Source organism: Carcharhinus amblyrhynchos, chromosome 35, assembly GCF_965287045.1.
Source record: "Carcharhinus amblyrhynchos chromosome 35, sCarAmb.v2.hapA, whole genome shotgun sequence".
Taxonomy (NCBI): Eukaryota; Metazoa; Chordata; class Chondrichthyes; order Carcharhiniformes; family Carcharhinidae; genus Carcharhinus; species Carcharhinus amblyrhynchos.
In genome coordinates, this window is record NC_137358.1 from 12,336,936 (window position 1) to 12,358,717 (window position 21,782).

At 45.8% G+C, this 21,782-nt stretch overlaps 2 protein-coding genes across 3 annotated transcripts; both read left to right on the forward strand.

Annotated features, from left to right (window-relative positions):
• Nucleotides 1-3,391: 3,391 nt before the first annotated feature.
• On the forward strand, nucleotides 3,392-11,751 carry mpst (mercaptopyruvate sulfurtransferase). The gene is made up of 2 exons (XM_080217558.1): nucleotides 3,392-4,009; nucleotides 11,173-11,751. Exons 1-2 carry the CDS (start codon nucleotides 3,430-3,432, stop codon nucleotides 11,460-11,462), a joined length of 870 nt encoding a protein of 289 aa, XP_080073684.1. The 5' UTR covers nucleotides 3,392-3,429; the 3' UTR covers nucleotides 11,463-11,751.
• A 5,012-nt stretch (nucleotides 11,752-16,763) lies between these two features.
• Nucleotides 16,764-21,710, forward strand: rps19bp1 (ribosomal protein S19 binding protein 1). 2 transcript variants are annotated; one of them, XM_080217555.1, is made up of 4 exons: nucleotides 16,764-17,028; nucleotides 18,090-18,260; nucleotides 19,355-19,452; nucleotides 21,235-21,710. In XM_080217555.1, the coding sequence occupies exons 1-4, from the start codon at nucleotides 16,776-16,778 to the stop codon at nucleotides 21,364-21,366; spliced, it is 654 nt and encodes a 217-aa protein (XP_080073681.1). In that variant the 5' UTR covers nucleotides 16,764-16,775; the 3' UTR covers nucleotides 21,367-21,710. The 2 variants fall into 2 exon arrangements, with proteins under 2 accessions (XP_080073681.1, XP_080073682.1); XM_080217556.1 differs by having other exon boundaries at nucleotides 18,096-18,260.
• Nucleotides 21,711-21,782: the final 72 nt, after the last annotated feature.

The window sequence follows — 21,782 nt, forward strand, 5'->3', positions numbered from 1 at the left end:
CCCGAACAGATGCCGAAATGTGGCAACGAAGGGATTTTCACAGTAATCTCACTGCAGTGTTAATGTAAGCCTACTTGTGGCACTAATAAATAAACTAACTTTGCAACATTTGTAAGACTGTTGTAAAATGTCTGAAATGTTTGCGTTACTCTATTGAAGTATCTCAGAGTATTTCTGGATGTATGTATGTACTGAGGACCTGGGTTCGAATCCCACCACGGCAGATGATGGAATTTGAATTCAATAAAAAATATCTGAAATGAAGAATCTACTGTCCATGAAACCATTGTTGATTGTCAGAAAAATCCTTCTGGTTCACTAATGTCCCTTTAGGGGGAGAAATCTGCTTCCTTACCTGGTCTGGCCTATATGTGACTCCAGACCCACAGAAGTGTGGTTGACTCTCGAGGGCAACTAGGGATGGGCAATAAATGCTGGCCAGCCAGCGACACCCATGTCCCACAAATGAATAAAAAAGGACTCCAATTTGAACTCTGTTCCTCTCTTCACAGATGCTGCCAAACTATATGACTCATGCAGAGCTACTGAGTTTTATCCAGCAGTTCCTATTTCATTGTGTTGGTTTTCCAGCACAAGGCGTTGTCTCCGACTTAGTGTTACAGACTGGCACATTCTAAAGCTTGGGACTACATGCTGAGGGGTGCACTAAAGCTTGGGGTTGCTGTCACAAAGGCAGGGGAAGGTCGCTGCCTAAGACCTTTCGACCACAGCCTAGGGCAATCAGGGCATTAGGACAACACAGTGGTTAGAACTGCAGCCGAGGGACGATTTCTGGCTTGGGTCACCGTCTGTGTGGAGTCTGCACGTTCTCCCCATGACAGTGTGGGTTTCCTATGGCTGCTCCGGTTTCTTCCCAGTCTGAAAGATGTGCTGGTTAGGTGAATCGGCCATGCTAAAAATTCTCCCTCAGTGTACCCGAGTAGTTTAAGTTTTAAGTTTATTTATTAGTGTCACAAGTAGGCTCACATTAACGCTGTAATGAAATTATTATGAAAATCCCCTAGTCGCCACACTCTGGTGCCTGTTCGGGTACACTGAGGGAGAATTTAGCATGGCCAATGCTATTGTGGGAGGAAACTGGAGCACCCGGAGGAAGCCCATGCAGACACGGGGAGAATGTGCAAATTCTGCAGTGACAGTGACCCAACCCGGGAATCGAACCCAGGTCCTTGGTGCTGTAAAAAACCAGTGCTAACGTTGATTTGCTTTGATTTATTATTGTCACATGTATTGGTATATGAAAAATATTGTTTCTTGTGCACTATACAAAGCATACCGTTCATAGAGAAGGAAACAAGACAGCGCAGAATATAGTGTTACAGTCATAGCTAGGGTGTGGAGAAAGATCAACTTAATGCAAGGTAGGTCCATTCAAAAGTCTGATGACAGCAGGGAAGAAGCTGTTCTTGAGTCGGTTAGTATGTGATCTCAGACTTTTATACCTTTCTCCCCAATGGAAGAAGGTGGAAGAGGGTATGTCTGGGGTGCGTGGGCTCCTTAATTATGCTGGCTGCTTTTCCAAGGCAGCAGGAAGTGTAGATGGTATCAATGGGTGGGAGGTGCCTCTGTGGCGTCATGCTGCCCAGGCGCAAGAGTTTGGCGAATAGGGGATCTTCATACTAAAGTCACTGCAGTGTTAATATAAGCCTAATTGTGACACTAATAAATAAACTTCAAACATTTGTAAGACCATTGTGAAAGGTTTCCTTTACTGTATTGAAGCATCTCAGAATGTTACTTGATTTTTTTTATTCCTTTGTAGGACATAGATCTTAGTGGCTGGGCCAGCATTTGTTGCCCATCCCTAGTTGCCTGAAGGCAGTTGAAAGTCAACCACACATTGCTGTGGCTCTATGTAGGCCAGACTGGGTAAGGATGGCAGATTTCCTTCCCTAAAGGGACATTAGTGAACCAGATGGGTTTTTCCGACAATGGTTTCAATGGTCATCAGCAGATTCTTAATTCCAGATATTTTTTATTAAATTCAAACTCCACCGTATGCCGTGGCGGGATTCGAACATGGGCACCCAGAACATTAATTGAGTTTCTGGATTAATAGCCTAAAGGTGGCACAATGGTTAGCACTGCTGCCTTAAAGTGCCAGGGACCCAGGTTCAATTCCTGGCTTGGGTCACTGTTCGTGTGGAGTTTTCACATTCTCCCCATGTCTGTGAGGGTGCTCTGGTTTCCTCCCACAGCTTAGGTGGATGGTCCGTGCTAAATTCTCCCTCAGTGTACCCAAATAGACGCCGGAGTATGGCAAATAGGGGATTTTCACAGTAACTTCAGTAATAAAAGCCAACTTGTGCCTAATAAATAAACTTTACTTTTGCTATTATACCAAAAGTCTGAGGTCACATACCAACCAGCGGTTGGTATGACGGCACAATTGTTAGCACTGCTGCCTCACAGCATCAGGGACCCGGATTCAATCCCCGGCTTGGGTCACTGTCTGTGCAGAACCTGCATGTTCTTCCCGTGTCTGCGTGATTTCCTCTGGGTGCTCCAGTTTCCTCCCACAATCTGAAAGACGTGCTGGTTAGATACATTAACCCGAACAGGCGCCGGAGTGTGGCGACTCAGGTAATTTCACACTAACTTCATTGCCTTAAGGCTAATATAAGCCTACTTGTGACATTAAGTTTTAAGCTTTGTCTGTAAAACGCACGCGCAAGAAACAGTACTTTTCACTGTACTCTAATACGTGTGACAATAGGGGAATTTCACAGTAACTTCATTGCAGTGTTAATGTAAGCCTTACTTGTGACTAATAAGTCAACTTTAAGTTTAGTCTGTATAGCGTGTGCGCAAGAAACAGTACTTTTCACTGTACTCTAATACATGTGACAATAGGGGAATTTCACAGTTACTTCATTGCAGTGTTAATGTAATCCTTGTGACTAATAAATAAACTTTAAGTTTTGTCTGTATAGTGTGCACAAGAAACAGTACTTTTCACTGTACTCTAATAGTACTCTAACACATGTGACAATAGGGGAATTTCACAGTTACTTCATTGCAGTGTTAATGTAAGCCTTGTGACTAATAAATAAACTTTAAATTTTGTCTGTATTGTGCGCAAGAAACAATACTTTTCATTGTACTCTAATATATGTGACAATAGGGGAATTTCATAGTAACTTCATTGCAGTGTTAATGTAACTGATGACTAATAAATAAGCTTTGTAATAAATTCAAATTCCCTTGATGCATAAAAAGATTGATGTATGTAAAGAACCTGACTGTTATTTGGGCATTTTGGAATTATTATAAATGTCCTTCCAGATTTGTACAGAGACAAGTTTGTGTTTTGACTGCAGGTTTCAGAGCTCCGGAGGTTTGTGTGTGTTAGACTCCGCCCAGGCAGGGGAAAGGGAAGAGGGTGGGTGTGTGTGTGTATTCGCTGCTATGGCTGCACCCAAGGCTGTGGTGTCGGCTGCCTGGCTGGCGGAGGCTCTGAGCGGGGCTCAGGCTGGGGCGCTGCGGGTGCTGGACTGCTCCTGGCACCTGCCCAAGCTGCAGCGGGACGGCCGGCAGGAGTTCGGCCAGAGCCACATCCCGGGCGCCGCCTTCTTCGACCTGGACGGCTGCAGCGATCCGGCCGTGCCCGGGCAGCACATGATGCCGCAGCCGGAGCACTTCTCCCGGTGTGCGGGCGAGCTGGGCATCAGCAGCCTCACCCACGTCGTGGTGTACGACGCCAGCGACTTCGGGCTGTTCAGCGCGCCGCGGGTCTGGTGGATGTTCCGGGCGTTCGGCCACAACCTGGTGTCCGTGCTGGACGGCGGCTTCCTCAACTGGCGCAAGGAGGGGCGGCCGGTCACCGCAGAGGTGCAGCCCTTGCCCCTGGCTGAGTTCAAAGCCAACCCCAAAGCCTGGATCAAATCCTACCAGGAGGTCCTGGACAACATCCAGAGCAAGCAGTTCCAGCTGGTGGATGCCAGGGCAGAGGGGAGATTCAGAGGCATACATCCAGAACCCAGACAAGGTTTTGTTTTAAAAAGTTAATTTGCATTCTTCTGCTCTCTAAATAATGCATTTAACTAATGCATTGAATACTTTCTATAAATAATTCCTCCAGTGAGTTATTCTTCCCTCTAACGCCTACATTGAACTCTTCCCCCTCTAACTCCTGTATTGAACTCTTCCTCCTTTAACTCCTGTATTGAACTCTTCCTCTCTAAATAATTATTTAACTACTGCATTGAACTCTTCCTCCTCTAACTCCTGTATTGAACTCTTCCTCTTTATAAACAATTATTTAACTCCTGCATTGAACTCTTCCTCCCCTAACTCCTGTATTGAACTCTTCCTCTCTAAATAATTATTTAACTCCTGCATTGAACTCTTCCTCCTCTAACTCCTGTATTGAACTCTTCCTCTCTAAATAATTATTTAACTACTGCATTGAACTCTTCCTCCTCTAACTCCTGTATTGAACTCTTCCTCTTTATAAACAATTATTTAACTCCTGCATTGAACTCTTCCTCCTCTAACTCCTGTATTGAACTCTTCCTCTCTAAATAATTATTTAACTACTGCATTGAACTCTTCCTCCTCTAACTCCTGTATTGAACTCTTCCTCTTTATAAACAATTATTTAACTCCTGCATTGAACTCTTCCTCCTCTAACTCCTGTATTGAACTCTTCCTCTCTATAAATAATTGTTTAACTCCTGCATTGAACTCTTCCTCCTCTAACTCCTGTATTGAACTCTTCCTCTCTAAATAATTATTTAACTACTGCATTGAACTCTTCCTCCTCTAACTCCTGTATTGAACTCTTCCTCTTTATAAACAATTATTTAACTCCTGCATTGAACTCTTCCTCCTCTAACTCCTGTATTGAACTCTTCCTCTCTATAAATAATTGTTTAACTCCTACATTGAGTTATTCTCCCCTCTAATTCCTGCATTGAACTCTTCCCCCTCTAATTCCTGCATTGAACTCTTCCCCCTCTAACTCCTGCATTGAATTCTTCCCCCTCTAACTCCTGCATTGAACTCTTCCTCTCTATAAATAATTGTTTAACTCCTACATTGAGTTATTCTTCCTTCTAACTCCTGCATTGAGTTATATTTTCTCCCTCTAACTCCTGCATGGAACTTTTCTTCCGCCCTCTAAATAATTTATTTAACTCCTGCATTGAATCATACGATCCCCACAGGGGAGAAGGTCATCGAGCTTACACCAACAACAATCTCTTTCCCCAACCCCATCCCCGTAACCCCACGTATTTACCCTCCTAATCCCCTGACACAAAGGGGCATTTTAGCATGGCCAATCCACCTAACAAAGGAAAATTACAGCACAGGAACAGGCCCTTCGGCCCTCCAAGCCTGTACCAACCATGCTGCCCGACTGAACTAAAACCCCCTCCCTTCCAGGGGCCATATCCCTCCATTCCCGTCCTATTCATGTATTTGTTCAGACGCTCCTTAAAAGTCACTGCTATATCTGCTTCCACTACCTCCCCCAGCAATGAGTTCCAGGCACCACCACTCTTTGTGTAAAAGATTTGCTTTGTACATCTCCTTTAAACCTTGCCCCTTGCACCTTAAACCTGTGCTCCATAGTAATTGACTCTTCCACCCTGGGAAAAAGCTTCTGACTCTGTCCATGCCCTTCATAATCTTGTAGACTTCTATCAGATCATTCCCCTCAACTTCTGTCATTCCAGTGAGAACAAACCAAGTTCCTCCAACCTCTCCTCATAACTAATGCTCTCCATATCAGGCAACATCCAGGTAAATCTTCTCCCTACCCTCTCCAAAGCCTCCACATCCTTCTTGTAGTGTGGCAACCAGAATTGAACACTATGTTCCAAGTGCAGCCTAACTAAGGTTCTATAAAGCTGCAACATGACTTCCAATTTTTAAACTCAGCACCCCAGCCAATGAAGGCAAGCATGCTATTTGCCTTCTTAACTATCTTCTCCACCTACATTGCCATTTTCAGTGACCTGTGTACCTGTACACCCAGATCCCTCTGCCTATCAATACTCTTAAGGGTTCTGCCATTTACTGTATATTTCCTATCTGTGTTAGATCTTCCAAAATGCATTACCTCACATTTGTCCAGATTAAATTCATTTGCCATCTCTCCGCACAAGTCTCCAACCGATCTATATGCCACTGTATTGTCTGTTGGTCCTCGTCACTATTCGCAAATCCACCAACCTTTGTGTCGTCTGCAAACTTACTGATTAAACCAGTTATGTTTTCCTCCAAACCATATATATATATATTACAAACAGCAAAGATCCCAGCACTGATCCCTGAGGAACGCCACTTGTCACAGCTCTCCATTCAGAAACGCACCCTTCCACTGCTACCTTCTGTCTTCTGTGAGCCAGTTTTGTATCCACCTTGCCAGCTCACCGCTGATCCCATGTGACTATACCTTCTGCACCAGTCTGCCATGAGGGACCTTGTCAAAAGCCTTACTGAAGCCCATGTAGACAACATCCACTGTCCTACCCTCATCAATCATCTTCGTCACTTCCTTGAAAAACTCGATCAATTTAGTGAGACACGACCTCCCCTTTACAAAACCATGTTGCTTCTCGCTAATACATCCACTTATTTCCAAGTGGGAATAAATCCTGTCTCAAAGAATCCTCTCCAATAATTTCCCTACCACTGACATTAGGCTCACCGGCCTGTAATTACCTGGATTATTCTTGCTACCCTTCTTAAACAAAGGAACAACATTGGCTATTTTCCAGTCCTCTGGGACCTCCCCTGTAGCCAGTGAGGATACAAGAATTTCTCTCAAGGCCCCAGCAATTTCCTCCCTTGCCTCTTATTATTCTGGGGTATATTCCATCAGGCCCTAGGGACATGTCTACCTTAATTTTTCTCAATACCTCCTCCTTTTTGATCTCAACATGACTCAAACCATCTACTCACCCTTTGCCAGACTCATCATCCACCAAGTCCTTCTCTCTGGTGAATACAGACGCAAAGTACTCATTTAATACCTCTCCCATTTCCTCTGGCTCCAAGCATAGATTCCCTCCCCTGTCCTTGAGTGGGCCTAACTTACACATCTTTGTCCTAGTCTTCCACCACCTAACTCCTGCGTTGAACTATACTTGCTCCCTCTAACTCCTGCATGGAGTTATTCGTCCTCTCTCTAAATGATTTATTTAACTCCCACATTGAGTTATTCTTTCTTTCTCTAACTCTTGCATTGAATCATAGAATCCCCACAGTACAATTTAATGCGAGGTAGGTCCATTCAAAAGTCTGATGGCAGCAGGGAAGAAGCTGTTCTTGAGTCGGTTAGCATGTGACCTCAGACTTTTGTATCTTTCCCGTGATTGAAGGAGATGTAGGAGAGTATGTCGGGGGTGCATGGGGATCCTTGATTATGTTGGCTGCTTTTCCGAAACAGTGGGAAGTGTAGACAGTCAATGGATGGAAGGCTGGTTTGCGTGATGGACTGGGCTTCATTCACCATCCTTTGTAGTTTCTTGTGGTCTTGGACAGAATAGGAACCATACCAAACTGTCACACACCTGGAAAAGGATGCTTTCTGTGGTGCATCTGTAAAAGTTGGTGAGAGTTGTAGCTGATGTGCCAAATTCCCTTAGCCCCCTGAGAAGTTAGAGGCATTGGTGGGCTTTCTTAACTATGGCGTGACCTTGCAGTGTGTATGCCACAAGCATGACTGAGCTTTAGAAACACTGCATTTGCAGTGAAGTACTTTCAGATATTATGAAAGGTGATTTATAAATGCACATTGGACACTGGCCACATTTCCACATTGGGGGAGGGGTGGATTTGTGCTGTGAAGCCACCAAGATTACAGATTCGGCAAGAGTCTGAGCAAGATAAATATTTTACTTCTGGTGGAGCTCTAATGATTAACATCGATGAATCGCTAACAAAAGATTGAGCAAACATTCAGTGGTCAGATGCTTTGAGGACATGGAACTTCTCGTTTTGTTTTTATCTCTAGCATCTTTACTTGTCAACTACATTTCAGGTTATGATTAGTCATATTGAAATATTCATGCCATTTAAGGGATCCGAAAGTTTTGTTTCTGTATCCTACAACATTACCGCGGCAGTGGAGATCTCTCTTTTATCAAGAATGAAGACCATGCTCAGTATCTGAAATGTGCAAATTCCACACAGACAGTGACCCAAGCCGGGAATTGAACCCGGATCTCTGGCGCTGTGAGGCGCCGTGGTGATAGGGCAAAGGGATACTCAAAACAGATCATAACCAGAGGAATGATTAATTCAGAGGAGTCGGGGTATTTGAAGGACTGGAGATCAGAGAGAGAGAGATAGATAGAGGAGATCATGAATGCGTTTAAGCCACGATAATTGCTCTTGGGCAACCAGGGTTCCTGTCACTTTTTCAAACACATCACCATGTTTGGGTTTATCAAAGCAAGCAAGCAAGGAGAGATTGCCACACACAGAAGGAAGCTATTTGGCCATTGTGTTCGTGCCAGCACTCCTATTCACCGAGTACCACTTTCCCACATAGCCCTGCACCTCCTCCTTCTTCACATCAATAATTCCCTCCTGAATGCCTCGGTTGAACCCGCATCAACTCTTTCTCAGGCAGCACTTTCCAGACCTTTAACCACTCGCTGCGTGAAGAAGATTTTCCTCATGTCTCCATTGCTTCTTTTGCCGATCACCCCAAGTCTTTGCGATCTGGCTTTCGATCTTTCCATCAGTTTTGCATCCTTCCTGTAGCGAGGCGACCAGAACTGCACACACCATTCCAACTGCGGCTTAAACAAAGTTTTGTACCGTTTTGTTTTAATTGGTCTATTGCACCTAATTTAGTTGACTGATGCACCTAATCAGACGTGCTGGTTAGGTGTGTTGATATACCAAAGCAACAGTTTCTCCTTGAATTGAGGATGTTGTTCACTTAAACTGGTTGAAAAGGGAAGTTGGGTAGAAATGTTTCTGTACGAAGTTGGTGAAAACATTCTGCTCAACATTGGCTCTTTGGCTGCACTCCCAAGCTTCATCCTATATAAACCACAGCTGCCAAATAGGAATCAGCTCCTGCTCATTTGTCAGCTCTGCCCTCAGTCCCCTGTGCCTCTAATTAAAATGTTCACACTTCTGCTTAAATGCATTCATGATCTCCTCTATCTATCTCTCTCTCTCTCTGATCTCCAGTCCTTCAAATACCCCGACTCCTCTGAATTAATCATTCCTCTGATTATGATCTCTTTTGAGCATCCCTTTGCCCTATCACCACAGCGCCAGAGATCCGGGTTCAATTCCCGGCTTGGGTCGCTGTCTGTGTGGAATTTGCACATTCTCCCTGTCTTTGCATGGGTTTCCTCCGGGTGCTCCAGTTTCCTCCCACAGTCTGAAAGACGTGCTGGTTGGGTGCATTGGCCGTGCTAAATTCTGTGTACCCAAAACGACTCGGGGATTTTCACAGTTACTCCATTGCAGTGTTAATGTAAACCTAATTGTCACACTAATAAACAAAGTTTAAGCTTCAAATAACCTCCCAGTGTGCCACGATTGATAAATTTAAGTCTCCTGTGTGCAATCTTGGCTATCCTTTTAACCTGTCTGGCCACTTTTAGAAATCTGTGGACAAGCACCCCAAGATCCTTCTATTACTCTGAGCTTCCCAGTGTCCTGCTATTCATTGAATACTCCCTTGTCTTGTTACTCCTTCCAAAGTACATCACCTTTCACTTGTCAGGGTTATTTCATCTGCCACTTACCTGTCCATCTAACCAACCTTTCTATATCTTCCTGCACCATAGAACTTCTTCACTCTTAACTACCCTGCCAATCTTCATAACATCCACACATTTCTTATCATCCTCCCCAATAATCTCATGTATATCACTTATATATATAACACAAACAATAAGGGATCTAACATTGAACCTTGTGGCACGCTGCTGGACACTGGCCTCCAGTCACACAAACAACCTTCTAACACCATCCTCTGTCTCCTACCACTAAGCCAGTTTTAGATCCATCTCGCAAAGTTACCCTGGATCCCATGTGCTTTTACCTACTTTATCAGTCTCCCACGTGCAACCTTGTCAAAGGAGATGGAGTATAAGCTTTCCAATCAGCTACCAGACATTAGGATGGCACAGTGGTTAGCACTGCTGCCTCACAACGCCAGGGATCCGGGTTCGATTCCCGGCTTGGGTCACTTGTCATGTCTGTGTGGGTTTCCTCCAGGGGTGCTCTGGTTTCCTCCCACAATCTGAAAAACATGTAGGTTAGATTGATTGGCTATGATAAATTGCCCCTTAGTGTCAGGGTGACTAGCAGGGTGAATACATGGGGCTACAGGGATAGGAGCTGGGTAGGATTGTAGTCGGTGCAAACACGAAGGGTTGAATAGCAGCTCGGTAGCACAGTGGTTAGCACTGCTGCTTCACAGCTCCAGGGTCCTGGGTTTGATTCCTGGCTCGGGTCACTGTCTGTGTGGAGTTTGCACATTCTCCTCGTGTCTGCGTAGGTTTCCTCCGGATGCTCCGGTTTCCTCCCACAGTTCAAAGATATGCGGGTTAGGTTGATTGGCCATGCTAAGAAATTGCCCCTCGGTACCCAGAGATGCATAGGTTAGAGGGATTATTGGGTATAACTTGGAGGGATATGGGGATAGGGCCTGGGTGGGATTGTGTTCGGTGCAGACTCGATGGGCCAAAGGGCCTTTCGCTGCACTGTAGGGTTCTAGGATTCTATGATAGCCTCCTGCACTGTGGGAACTCTATGATTATTCTTATACCCTCATACAGCATTTACCAACACAACTGATTGTGATTTGCTCCTTCAATGTAGTTACCCAATCAATATTCATACATATTTAGTGATTATACTGCCATTTTTATTACGGTACGACCTTCAACACTGGGATACAATGGACAAAACAGAATCTTATTCCTTTGTAGGAAAACTCCCACCCTGCTCAGTTCCCATACAGTCTTGCAGCTGCATCTTAAGTCCTTGTAATATAATTTTACTTAAATGTTGTTATGAACCTTACTTTCCCCTTTCTGAGGATACAGATTTCTGAGGACAGACCTGTGGTGTAATCAGCATTGGATTGGACCTGACCATGGCCATGTAGGCTGTTGACCTGGAACTGGGCTGCCTTTGACCCAATGTTTCATCTCCTTTCTCTAGATATTGAGCCCGGCCACATCCCCAGTAGCATCAACATCCCCTTCACCACCTTCGTGCACCCGGACACCCTAAAGATGAAGAGCGAAAATGAGATTCGACACCTGTTTGAGGACCGCAAAGTCGACCTGAATAAACCACTGGTGGTGACCTGTGGCTCGGGGGTCACCGCCTGCATGGTCGCCCTTGGTGCTTACCTCTGTGGGAAAGAAGACGTCCTGGTCTACGATGGCGCCTGGATGGAGTGGTTTACACGCGCTGACCGGAGTAACATCATCTCGGAGAAAAAGTAGAAAACTGATTAGGAAGCATCAAAATCAATGTTCAAGGGAGTGCTGATCTCGCATTGAGATTAGTGATTCAGTTAATGAGTATTTGATTAGTGTAATTGCACTCGTATGGTTGGGATGTGAGAGTAGGAGGCCAACAAAAAAGTTGTGCAGGCTACATTAACAATTCAATTTACGCCCAAGTTAAAGCTGAGTATTTGGCAGGTATACTGCCATAAGTGGCTTTCTCCTGTAAGACTGCTGTTTGTCTTGTTTCTAATTGTATGTTTCTCAAATAGATGATTAAACCAGAGGTTCTGTCTTTTCTTCGCAAAACCAATAAAGGTGTGGTGAGGGAAAGGATGGTTTGTCTTCAGCAACTGGAGAATGATGAGCTAGAAAGAAAATGGTGAAGAGGGCAGGGATACGTGAGAGAAAAATCCATTTTCTTGGAAAAGTTGACATCTGCCAGAATCATCCCTGTATTTTTACAGAACAATTCCCATCTTCCTTTAGGCAGTACATTGCAATTTACCCAAGATGCTTAACATGCCCTTAGGCTTGAGTGTCAACTACTCCGTAATGCATTTCCAATTGCTTCTCATAGTGAATTACTCCTTACTGTCAGCGACTGTTCTATGTGTAGCCAAGATTTCAAAGTGGAACCAGATGGGTTTTGATGCATTTAGGATGCCAGCTGTTGATGCCTGAACCTGGATTCCCTTCCAAAGGAAGATTGTTTGTCAAAATTCCACTTAGAAATCTACCAGGGTCCAGATGTTAACACGAGTAAAGTTTCATAGCCCACATTAATAGGATTGCACATTTGGGTCAGAGATTGGGGTTGCGCCTGATGCATCCACAGTGAGAGGGAAATGGAGGCTAAGTCCCTGTTCTGCTCTATTCCTGATCTAAGCCAGTCTCACAACACAAGGTTAAAGTCATGAAGGGGCAATGCTCTGAAAGCTCGTGCTACCAAATAAACCTGTTGGACTTTAACCTTGTGTTGTGACTACTTACTGTGCCTACCCCAGTCCAACGCTGGCATCTCCACATCATGATCTAAACTATGCCAAGTGAAGCCCAAAATGTTTCCCCTTCAGCAAGGAAGGTGGCACAGTGGTTGGCACTGCTAGCCTCACAGCGCCAAGGACCCGGGTTCAATTCCGGCCTCGTGTCACTGCCTGTGTAGAGTCTGCACATTCTCCCTGTGTCTGCGTGGGTTTTCCTCTGGGTGTTCTGGTTTCCTTCCACAGTCCAAAGATGTGCCAGTTAGGTGGATTAGCTGTGCTAAATTGCCCCTTAAAGTGTCAGGCAGATTATCAGAGTAAATATGTGGGGTTATGTGACTGATCTGGGCGGGATTGTGGTCAGTGCAGACTTGATGGGCCAAATGGCCTCTTTCAGCACTGTAGGAATTGGAGAGGGAAGTAGCAACTTAATATCATCCCCCGGCCTCCTGGACTTCCTTCATGGGAGTCAAACCTAAGTTCTGGGTAAGGAGAGGTTTCAAAGCTAGTGGACACTAAATCAGCCCACAAGTCTGTGTACTCCTAAGAGTTTGGATTGGAAATTATCCCAATGGAGCTGGTCTGTTAGCGATTGTTGTTGAATAAATAGTATTGGAGTTGAATCCTAAGCTTGCATTGCGAAGGTGCATTCCAGATGTTGCAATGAAACCTTTAGGGAACATTCAGCAAGCAGTTATCCAGTAATATGCCTGATGTCATTCCTGGCCCCTTCTCAAGCTTTGTAGACTCACGCACATACCAATGTGCCTTGGACCACTGAGTTCCACACAAAAAGGCCAAGTGGTCATGTGAAGCAGATTTAAGGAATAGGCAAAGTCTTTCCCTTACACCAGCATCATCTATTTTGTTGTAGTATCAATTTGCTGTGAAGCTGGCTGAAATGTTTGATTAAAACCTGCAAATTTCAAAGCATTTGTTTGTGTGAGACAAATATGTTGAAGTCCTTTCAAGGGAGTCATAATTAAGAGAAACATTCAATGAAGTAATGAGGGGTGTAGCATTAGTGCTAAAGACCCAGATTATTCAATGTACAAAATAAGACATATAATGAGAAGTCAACCAAGCAGAACCTTTAATCTCCCACTATGTTGCAGCACTGCGGGGCTCTATGCTGTAGCGTTTTTTCCCATGAGGCCACCAGTGTTGCATTCAATGTATCATAGAACCGTAAAATCCCTCCAATGCAGGAGGAGGCCATTCAGATCATCAAGGCAGCCCTGACCCCCACATTCCTGTAACCCCACACATTTATCATGGCTAATCCATCTAATCTACACATCTTCGGATACTACAGAGCAATTTAGCCAATCCACCTCACCTGCACATCTTTGGACACCAAGGGGCAATTTTGCATGGCCAATCCACCTAACGTACACATCTTTGGGCACTAAGGGGCAAATTTAGCATGGCCAATCCACCTAACCTACACATCTTTGGACACCAAGGGGCAATTGAGCATAGCCAATCCACCTCATCTGCACATCTTGGGACACTAAGGGGCAATTTAGCATGGCCAATCCACCTAACCTGCACATCTTGGGACACTAAGGGGCAATTTAGCATAGCCAATCCACCTAACCTACACATCTTTGGGCACTAAGGGGCAAATTTAGCATGGCCAATCCACCTAACCTACACATCTTTGGACACCAAGGGGCAATTGAGCATAGCCAATCCACCTCATCTGCACATCTTGGGACACTAAGGGGCAATTTAGCATAGCCAATCCACCTAACCTGCACATCTTGGGACACTAAGGGGCAATTTAGCATAGCCAATCCACCTAACCTACACATCTTTGGGCACTAAGGGGCAAATTAGCATGGCCAATCCACCTCACCTACACATATTTGGATACTAAGGGGCAATTTAGCATAGCCAATCCATCTACCCCGCACATTTTTGGAATGTGGGAGAAAACAGACGCAGACACGGAGTGCGTGCAAACTTTACACTGTCACTCATGGCTGGAATTGAATCTGGATCTCTGGTGCTGTGAGGCAACAGTGCTAACCACTGTGCTGCCATATCAATTGGATATGGTTTGAAAGTTCCTCCACTTATTTCATTACACTGGATGTGTGACTGCTTGCAGACAAACAAAATGGATGGTGGAATTTCGAACAGTGGAGTTTGTATTCTCAGCTAGCTGATTTGATTATGGGATCAACTACCCTTCCCGAGGCTATCCGCAAAACGTAGGCTAACTCTCCAAAGCAGCATTGAGGGTGCACTGCAGTATCAATTTTTCAGAAGACATTAAACTAAGGTCCCATGTGCTCTCTCAAGCAACTATAGAAGGGAGAGCTAAATAAATAACATGACAGCTTCTGCCCATAAACTTTCCATTGAATGGAATGTTGACGCTTTTGGAAATTGCTAAAATATGCCACTGAACTCAACGGATGTTAATTAATTCTTTAATTGTACTGCCGTGCCCCTTTCTTGTAGAAGGAGAAACCTTTTGTTAAAGATCAGAGATATAATTACACCTGTCTTTTCTGTGTGTTTTATGTTGAGTGGGAATCAGAACATTGCTAGCATGGCTACACGTATAAGACCATTCTTGGAATATGTGAGTCAGATAAAGATTTTTAACTGCTGTTCATTTGGTCCAACTGTTATAGAATCCTGACAGTGCAGAAGGAGGCCATTCAGTCCATCAAGCCTGCACCGACAACAATCCCACCCGGGTCCTATCCCCATAACTCTACGTTATTTATGCTGCAAGTTCCTCTGACACTAATGGGCAATTTAGCATAGCCAATCCACCTGACCTGCACATCTTTGGAGTGTGGGAGGAAAGCAGAGCAAAGAACAAAGAAAATTACAGCACAAGAATAGGACCTTCGGCCCTCCAACCCTGCATCAACCATGCTGCCTGACTGAACGAAAACCCCCTACCCTTCCAGGAACGATATCCTTCTATTCCCATCCTATTCATGTATTTTTCCAGATGCCCCTTAAAACTCACTATCGTACCTGCTTCCACTACATCCCCCAGCAACGCGTTCTAGGCACCCACCACCCTCTGTGTAAAAAACATGCCTTGTACATCTCCTTTAACCCTCGCACCTTAAACATATGCCCCCTAGTAACTGACTCTTCCGCCCTGGAAAAAGCTTCTGACTATCCACTCTGTCCATGCCCCTCATAATCTTGTAGACTTCTATCAGGTCATCCCTCAACCTCCATCGTTCCACTGAAAACAAACCAAGTTTCTCCAACCTCTCCTCATAGCTAATACCCTTGATACCAGGCAACATCCTGCTAAATATTTTCTGTACCCTCTCCAAAGCCTTCACATCTTTCTGGTAGTGTGGCAGCCAGAAGTGAACACCCAGTGCAGCCTAACTAAGCACCCAGAGGAAACCCACACAGACACAGGGAGAATGTTCAAACTCCACACACACAGCCACTCAAGGATGGAATCAAACCTGGGTCCCTGGCAATATGAAGCAGCAAAACTAACCACTGTGCCATTTCTATAGCAACTTTCATTGCCTCAGGACGTCTCAAAAGGTTTTGCAGCCACTGAAGAACTTAAAAATTGTATGGGAGTTGGACATTTTCCTTATTATCCTTGAACTTGCTGGGCCAATTGAGTGGGCAGGTAGGATTCTCATGGAATCAGACCAGTTGCCGTGTAGTCGGTTTAGTTTAGTTGGCTGGGCAGCTGATTCGCGATGCGTGGGTTCAATTCCCACATCGGCTGGCGTTATCCAAGAAAGCCCCGCTCCCTCAATCTTGCCCCTCACCTGAAGTGTGGTGATCCTCAGGTTAAATCACCACCAGCCAGCTCTCCCCCTCAAAGCCTAGATCATCTGGGACTTTATTAGTGTAGTCCTGTGTAATGGAGGGACCCAGGTTCAATTCTGGCCTTGGGTGACTGTGTACAGTCTGTACATTTTCCCCATGTCTGTGCGTTTTGCCCGGGTGCTCCGATTTCCTCCCACAGCACAAGGTATGCAGGTTAGGTGAATCAGCCATGCTAAATTGCTCCTTAGTATCCAAAGATGTGCAGGTTGGGTGAATTGGCTAAGCTAAATTGCCCCTTAATGCCCCAAGATATGTAGGTTAGGTGGATGGTCCATGCTAAACTGCCCCTCAGCAGCTAAAGATATGCAGGTTAGCTGGATTGGCTATGCTAAATTGCCCCTTAGTGTCCCAAGATGTGCTGGTTAAGTAGATTGGCCATTGCCGAATTGGCCCTTAGTGTCTCGAGATGTGAACGTTAGGTGGACTAGCTATGGTAACTGCACGAGGTTACGGAAATATGGGCGTCAATGCAACCTCGATGGACTGAATGGTCTCCTTCCATAAGTGGTTCCAGCGCAGTACCTCGTGTGGCCACTGGGAGAGTCTGCACTGCTCAGCCGGCGACCAGGCGTTGGTCTGCCGGCCCTGCTGGTGGCGTTGTGGGCGGAGCGGGAGCGTTACCGCACGGCTGGCGGGTCGAGCCATTACCGAGCGGCTCCGATCGCGGCGATTGCAGGCGGCAGCGATGTCGATGGGAATGCTCCGGAGGGGGCTGGATCTGATGAGCGCGGATGTGACAGGTAGCGGTGTACCCTCTCCCTTTTCCCCTCCTTAACCGCCCCCCCCCCCTTGCCTCGGGCTCGTTGTTTAATTTTAAGATGGGATCGTTCTCTCCCATCTCGGCTTCACGGGAGCCTGAGAGCAGGAACGGCGATTCCGACCTCCCAGCGTAGGGGGCGTTGTGGGCGGCGGTTGCAGCGCCCTCTGCTGCCCTATCTGAGATTAGCAGCTGCCGAGTCCTCAGCCCTCCTGCGCAGAAAGAGACCCTTCAGCCCATTGTGTCTGTGCTGGCCATCAAGCACCTATTCTAATCCCATTTTCCAGCTCTTGGTCTGTAGCCTTGTATGCTATAATACTTCAAGTGCTCATCCAAATGCTTCTTTAAATTTGTGAGCATTCTTGCCTCTACCTCCCTTTCGGGCAATGAGTTGCAGATTCCCACCATCCTCTGGGTTAAAAAAATTTTCCTCAAATTACCCCTAAATCCCCTGCCCTTTAAATTAAATCAATGTGCCCTGGTTAGTGACCCCTTTACTAAGGGGAAATGTCCCCCTATTGCCCTGTCTGTGATTAGCAGATCCAAAGTCACCTGTTGGTCCGCCTGAGATTAGCAGCTGCAGCGCCCCCTGTCTTCCTGCCTGAGATGAGCAGCTGCAGCGCCCCCTGTCTTCCTGCCTGAGATGAGCAGCTGCAGCGCCCCCTGTCTTCCTGCCTGAGATGAGCAGCTGCAGCGCCCCCTGTCTTCCTGCCTGAGATGAGCAGCTGCAGCGCCCCCTGTCTTCCTGCCTGAGATGAGCAGCTGCAGCGCCCCCTGTCTTCCTGCCTGAGATGAGCAGCTGCAGCGCCCCCTGTCTTCCTGTCTGAGATGAGCAGCTGCAGCCCCCCCTGTCTTCCTGCCTGAGATGAGCAGCTGCAGTGCCCCCTGTCTTCCCGTCTGAGATTAGCAGCTGCAGTAACCCCCCCCCCCCCCGCTTCCTGTCTGAGATTAACAGCTGCAGTGCCCCAGTCTCTGTCTGAGATTAGCACTCAAGCATTAATCCCAAACTCATTTCCTTTCCAAATTTCCCCATTGCTATGCCAGATACAGCAGGGAGCAGGAAGAAGGCCAAGCCAGGACACTTGCCTGCTGCTGCCCATTTGCATTTGGTCAATACAGACAAAAAGGAGAAGAAGAAGCGATCGAACAGAACTCAGCAACAAGGGAGGAAGAACAAAGCGACCGTCAAAGACAAAGTAGTTAAATCAGCAGTGGGTAAGTGATGATGTGTGAAGAATGGAAGGCTAGATTGGATAGACCTAGTAGGAAGAGGGTGATTGAGAGGGATCAGTCTTTTTGGCTTCACATATATTGTTTTGTTCCAGTTATTTGTATCTCATGTACTGGTTAGAAATGGTCAAAATATCTAAGTTAAGTAAGAAGTCTCGCAACACCAGGTTAAAGTCCAACAGGTTTATTTGGAATCACGAGCTTTCAGAGCATTGCTCCTTCATCAGGGGAATGTAACTCTGGGCTTGCAAAAGCCTACTAACTGTCCTGGTTTAAGACAATTCACATCTCTCTAACCCTCTACCACTAGCATTGTGTGTACTTGAAAAGACTTGATTACTTGTAAAGACTCACATTCCAACCATTATCTTGCAATTGAGTTTTTGCCTAACATGTGCCATGTTTATGAAAACTACCTCTCCACTCACCTGATGAAGGAGCAGTGCTCTGAAAGCTCGAGATTCCAAACAAACCTGTTGGGCTTCAACCTGGTATTGTGAGACTTCTTACTGTGCCCACCCCAGTCCAACCCTGGCATCTTGACTAAGTTGAGATTAAACAGGTGAATAATTCCTGCCTTAGAATCCTGACCATGCAGAAGGGGGTCATTTGGCCATCGATTCTGCGCCAACTCTCTGACAGAGCATTTTACCCAGGCCCAGCACCCTGCCCTACCCCTGTAATCCTACCATGGCTAATCCATCCAACCTACACATCTTGGGAAACTAAGGCACTACTTTTTACCATGGCCAATCCACCTAACCTAACCTGCACATCTTTGGAGTGTGGGAGGAAACTGGAGCACCTGGAGGAAACCCACGCAGACGTGGGGACAATGTGCAAACTCCACACAGACAGTGACCCAAGGCCCAGAATTGAACCCTGGCACTGTGAGGCAGCAGCACTGCCCACTGAGCCCCTCTTACCGATCTTAACATGATCTTAAAGACCTCTGTCAGGTCACCCCTCGGCCTTCACTTTTCTAGAGAAAAGACAAGTGGGAAAGAACTTTACTGATCAGTATTCATGGAAGTTATATTCGGCCTCTGAGCTGATGAGAGTGTTGTTTGCCTCCACAGAGGAGTACTTGAAGAAAAAGGCTGCAGACCACACTGAAGAAAATCTCCAGTATATGCTGGGTTTCAAGTTCCTGACTGAAGACAAGGTTACCCAACAGGTGTGTATTTCTAAGGTGCTAGTCGCTTGCAGTTTTTCCGTCTGCAACAGGAGATTGCAGATTGAGGTCCCATCCTGCAGAAAACCTTGAATTTGTGAATGTAATCTGACTCTGAGGCTGCGTTAGAAAAAGCCAGAGAGAGCGCCAGACTCTTTAAGAATATATCAGTCACGGCTCAATGCGTAGTGCCCTCACCTCTTGAGTTTCACTCCGGAGACTTGAACATACAATGGAGGAGAGGGAGTACTACATTGTGGGACGTGCTGCCCTTTGGATGTGAAATCAAGGTCCAGTCTGCCTTCTTGCATGGCTGCAGAGGATCCCACAGCAGGAGGGGGTTTGCCTCAAGTGTTCTCATAGAGTCATAGGCTGGAATCTTACCACCATTTATGCCAGCAGAATTTTCCCATCCCACCACAGTGAATAGAGTCATAGAGGTTTACAGCATGGAAACAGGCCCTTCAGCCCAACTTGTCCATGCTACCCCCTTTTTTTAAAAACACCTAAGCTAATCCCAATTGCCCGCATTTGGCCTATATCCCTCTATGCCCATTGTACCCGTGTAACTATCTAAATGCTTTCTAAAAGATAAAATTGTACCCGCCTCTAATACTACTTCTGGCAGCTTATTCCAGACACTCACCACCTTCTGTGTGAAAAAATTGCCCCTCTGGACCCTTTTGTATCTTTCCCTTCTCAGCTTAAACCTATGCCCTCTAGTTTTAGACTCCCCTATCTTTGAGAAAAGATATTAATTATGCCCCTCATTATTTTATAGACCTCTATAAGGTCACCCCTCAGTTTCCTAAGCTCCAGAGAGAAAAGTTCCAGTCCATTCAGGCTCTGGGACGACAAATTCTCCAATCTCGCTGCAGTGGGAGCATGGTGCAAACAATTGGAAAGATCGCACCCATAGAGTTTTACAGCACACTAAGAGGCCCATTGTCCTGGCCAAGATTCATCCATTAACCTCATTTAGAATCATAGAACCCCTACAGCGCAGAAAGAGGCCATTTGGCCCATTGAGTCTGCACTGACCACAATCCCACCCCAGGCCTTATCCCCATAATCCTACTTATTTACCCTACTAATCCCCTGACACTAAGGGGCAATTTAGCCTGGCCAATTAATCTAACCCACACATCTTTGGACTGTGGGAGGAAACCGGAGCACCCGGTGGAAACACACGCAGATACGGGGAGAATGTGCAGACTCCAGACAGACAGTGATCCAAGGCCAGAATTGAGCCTGGGTCCCCGGCATTTTGAGGCAGCAGTGTTAACCACAGCACCACCATATTGCCAATTAAAAAAAAGAAGCCGAAGTCTTGCCTCTCTACAGCGCCTTCCAGCGCCACATTTCACAGCCAATGAAAGTACTTTGTAGAAGGGTTGTCAAGGTGGAAAACAGGGCAACCAATTTGCACACAGCAAGCCCCCACAAACAGCAATGTGACAATGACTGGATATCAGAGTCTATGCTTTTGGCTGAGGGACGCATGGTCCAACACCAGCCTCCACATCATGGCTATGGACAACCAGAGGGACAATGGGGAGAACTCCCCTGCTCTGCACGTAGATCAAAACCTATTAGCAGAACACGAGCCTAATTAGATAAGCAACGACCCAAATGGCCTTCCCTCTGTGCCAAGTTATTCTGTGATTCTATGAAGGGTATTGTGTAACCACAAAGCCTTCTTTCAGACCAACACACAGGACAAACTAGTGTGAATTCTGTCTGCCAATGTAAAATTATCATCGGGGTTTCTTCCCTTTATTTTAGGTTTTGATGCACAGCCAAGGAAGGAAAGCACGGGATCGCCCGGAGAAAGAGAAAGTGAATGAGGAAGAGACGAGCATCTTCACGGAGAGTGAATTCAGGAAGTTTGAGAAGGAGTATTTCGGGGCGTCTTAACCTCGGTGGAAAGTTGACATTTTTGCTGTAAAGAAGGGGCAGTTGTTGAGCAGACGTCACGTCACTGTATCAGAAGCCTTGTAAGCAACACCTCATTATTCCAAAGTCTTAACTATAAAGACCGTGCTGGGGTCCACGCTGAGAGAGGGGAAGGGAGACTGAAGGAGGAGTGAAATCCTTAACTGCTCCCGAGATCCAGACCAGCCGACAAACTCTGTCTAGTAAACGTTAAAACTCGTGATTTGTTATGTCTCAGCGTTCCACTGCACACACTTGCAGTAAGTATAGAGCAAACATTGTGTTGTACCAGATTACTTGCATCAATTATAAAAATTACTAACTCATGCCAATGTTTGTCTAACTTTCAGCTGCCCTAGTGACAGTTTTTCATTTGATTTATTATTGTCATATGTATT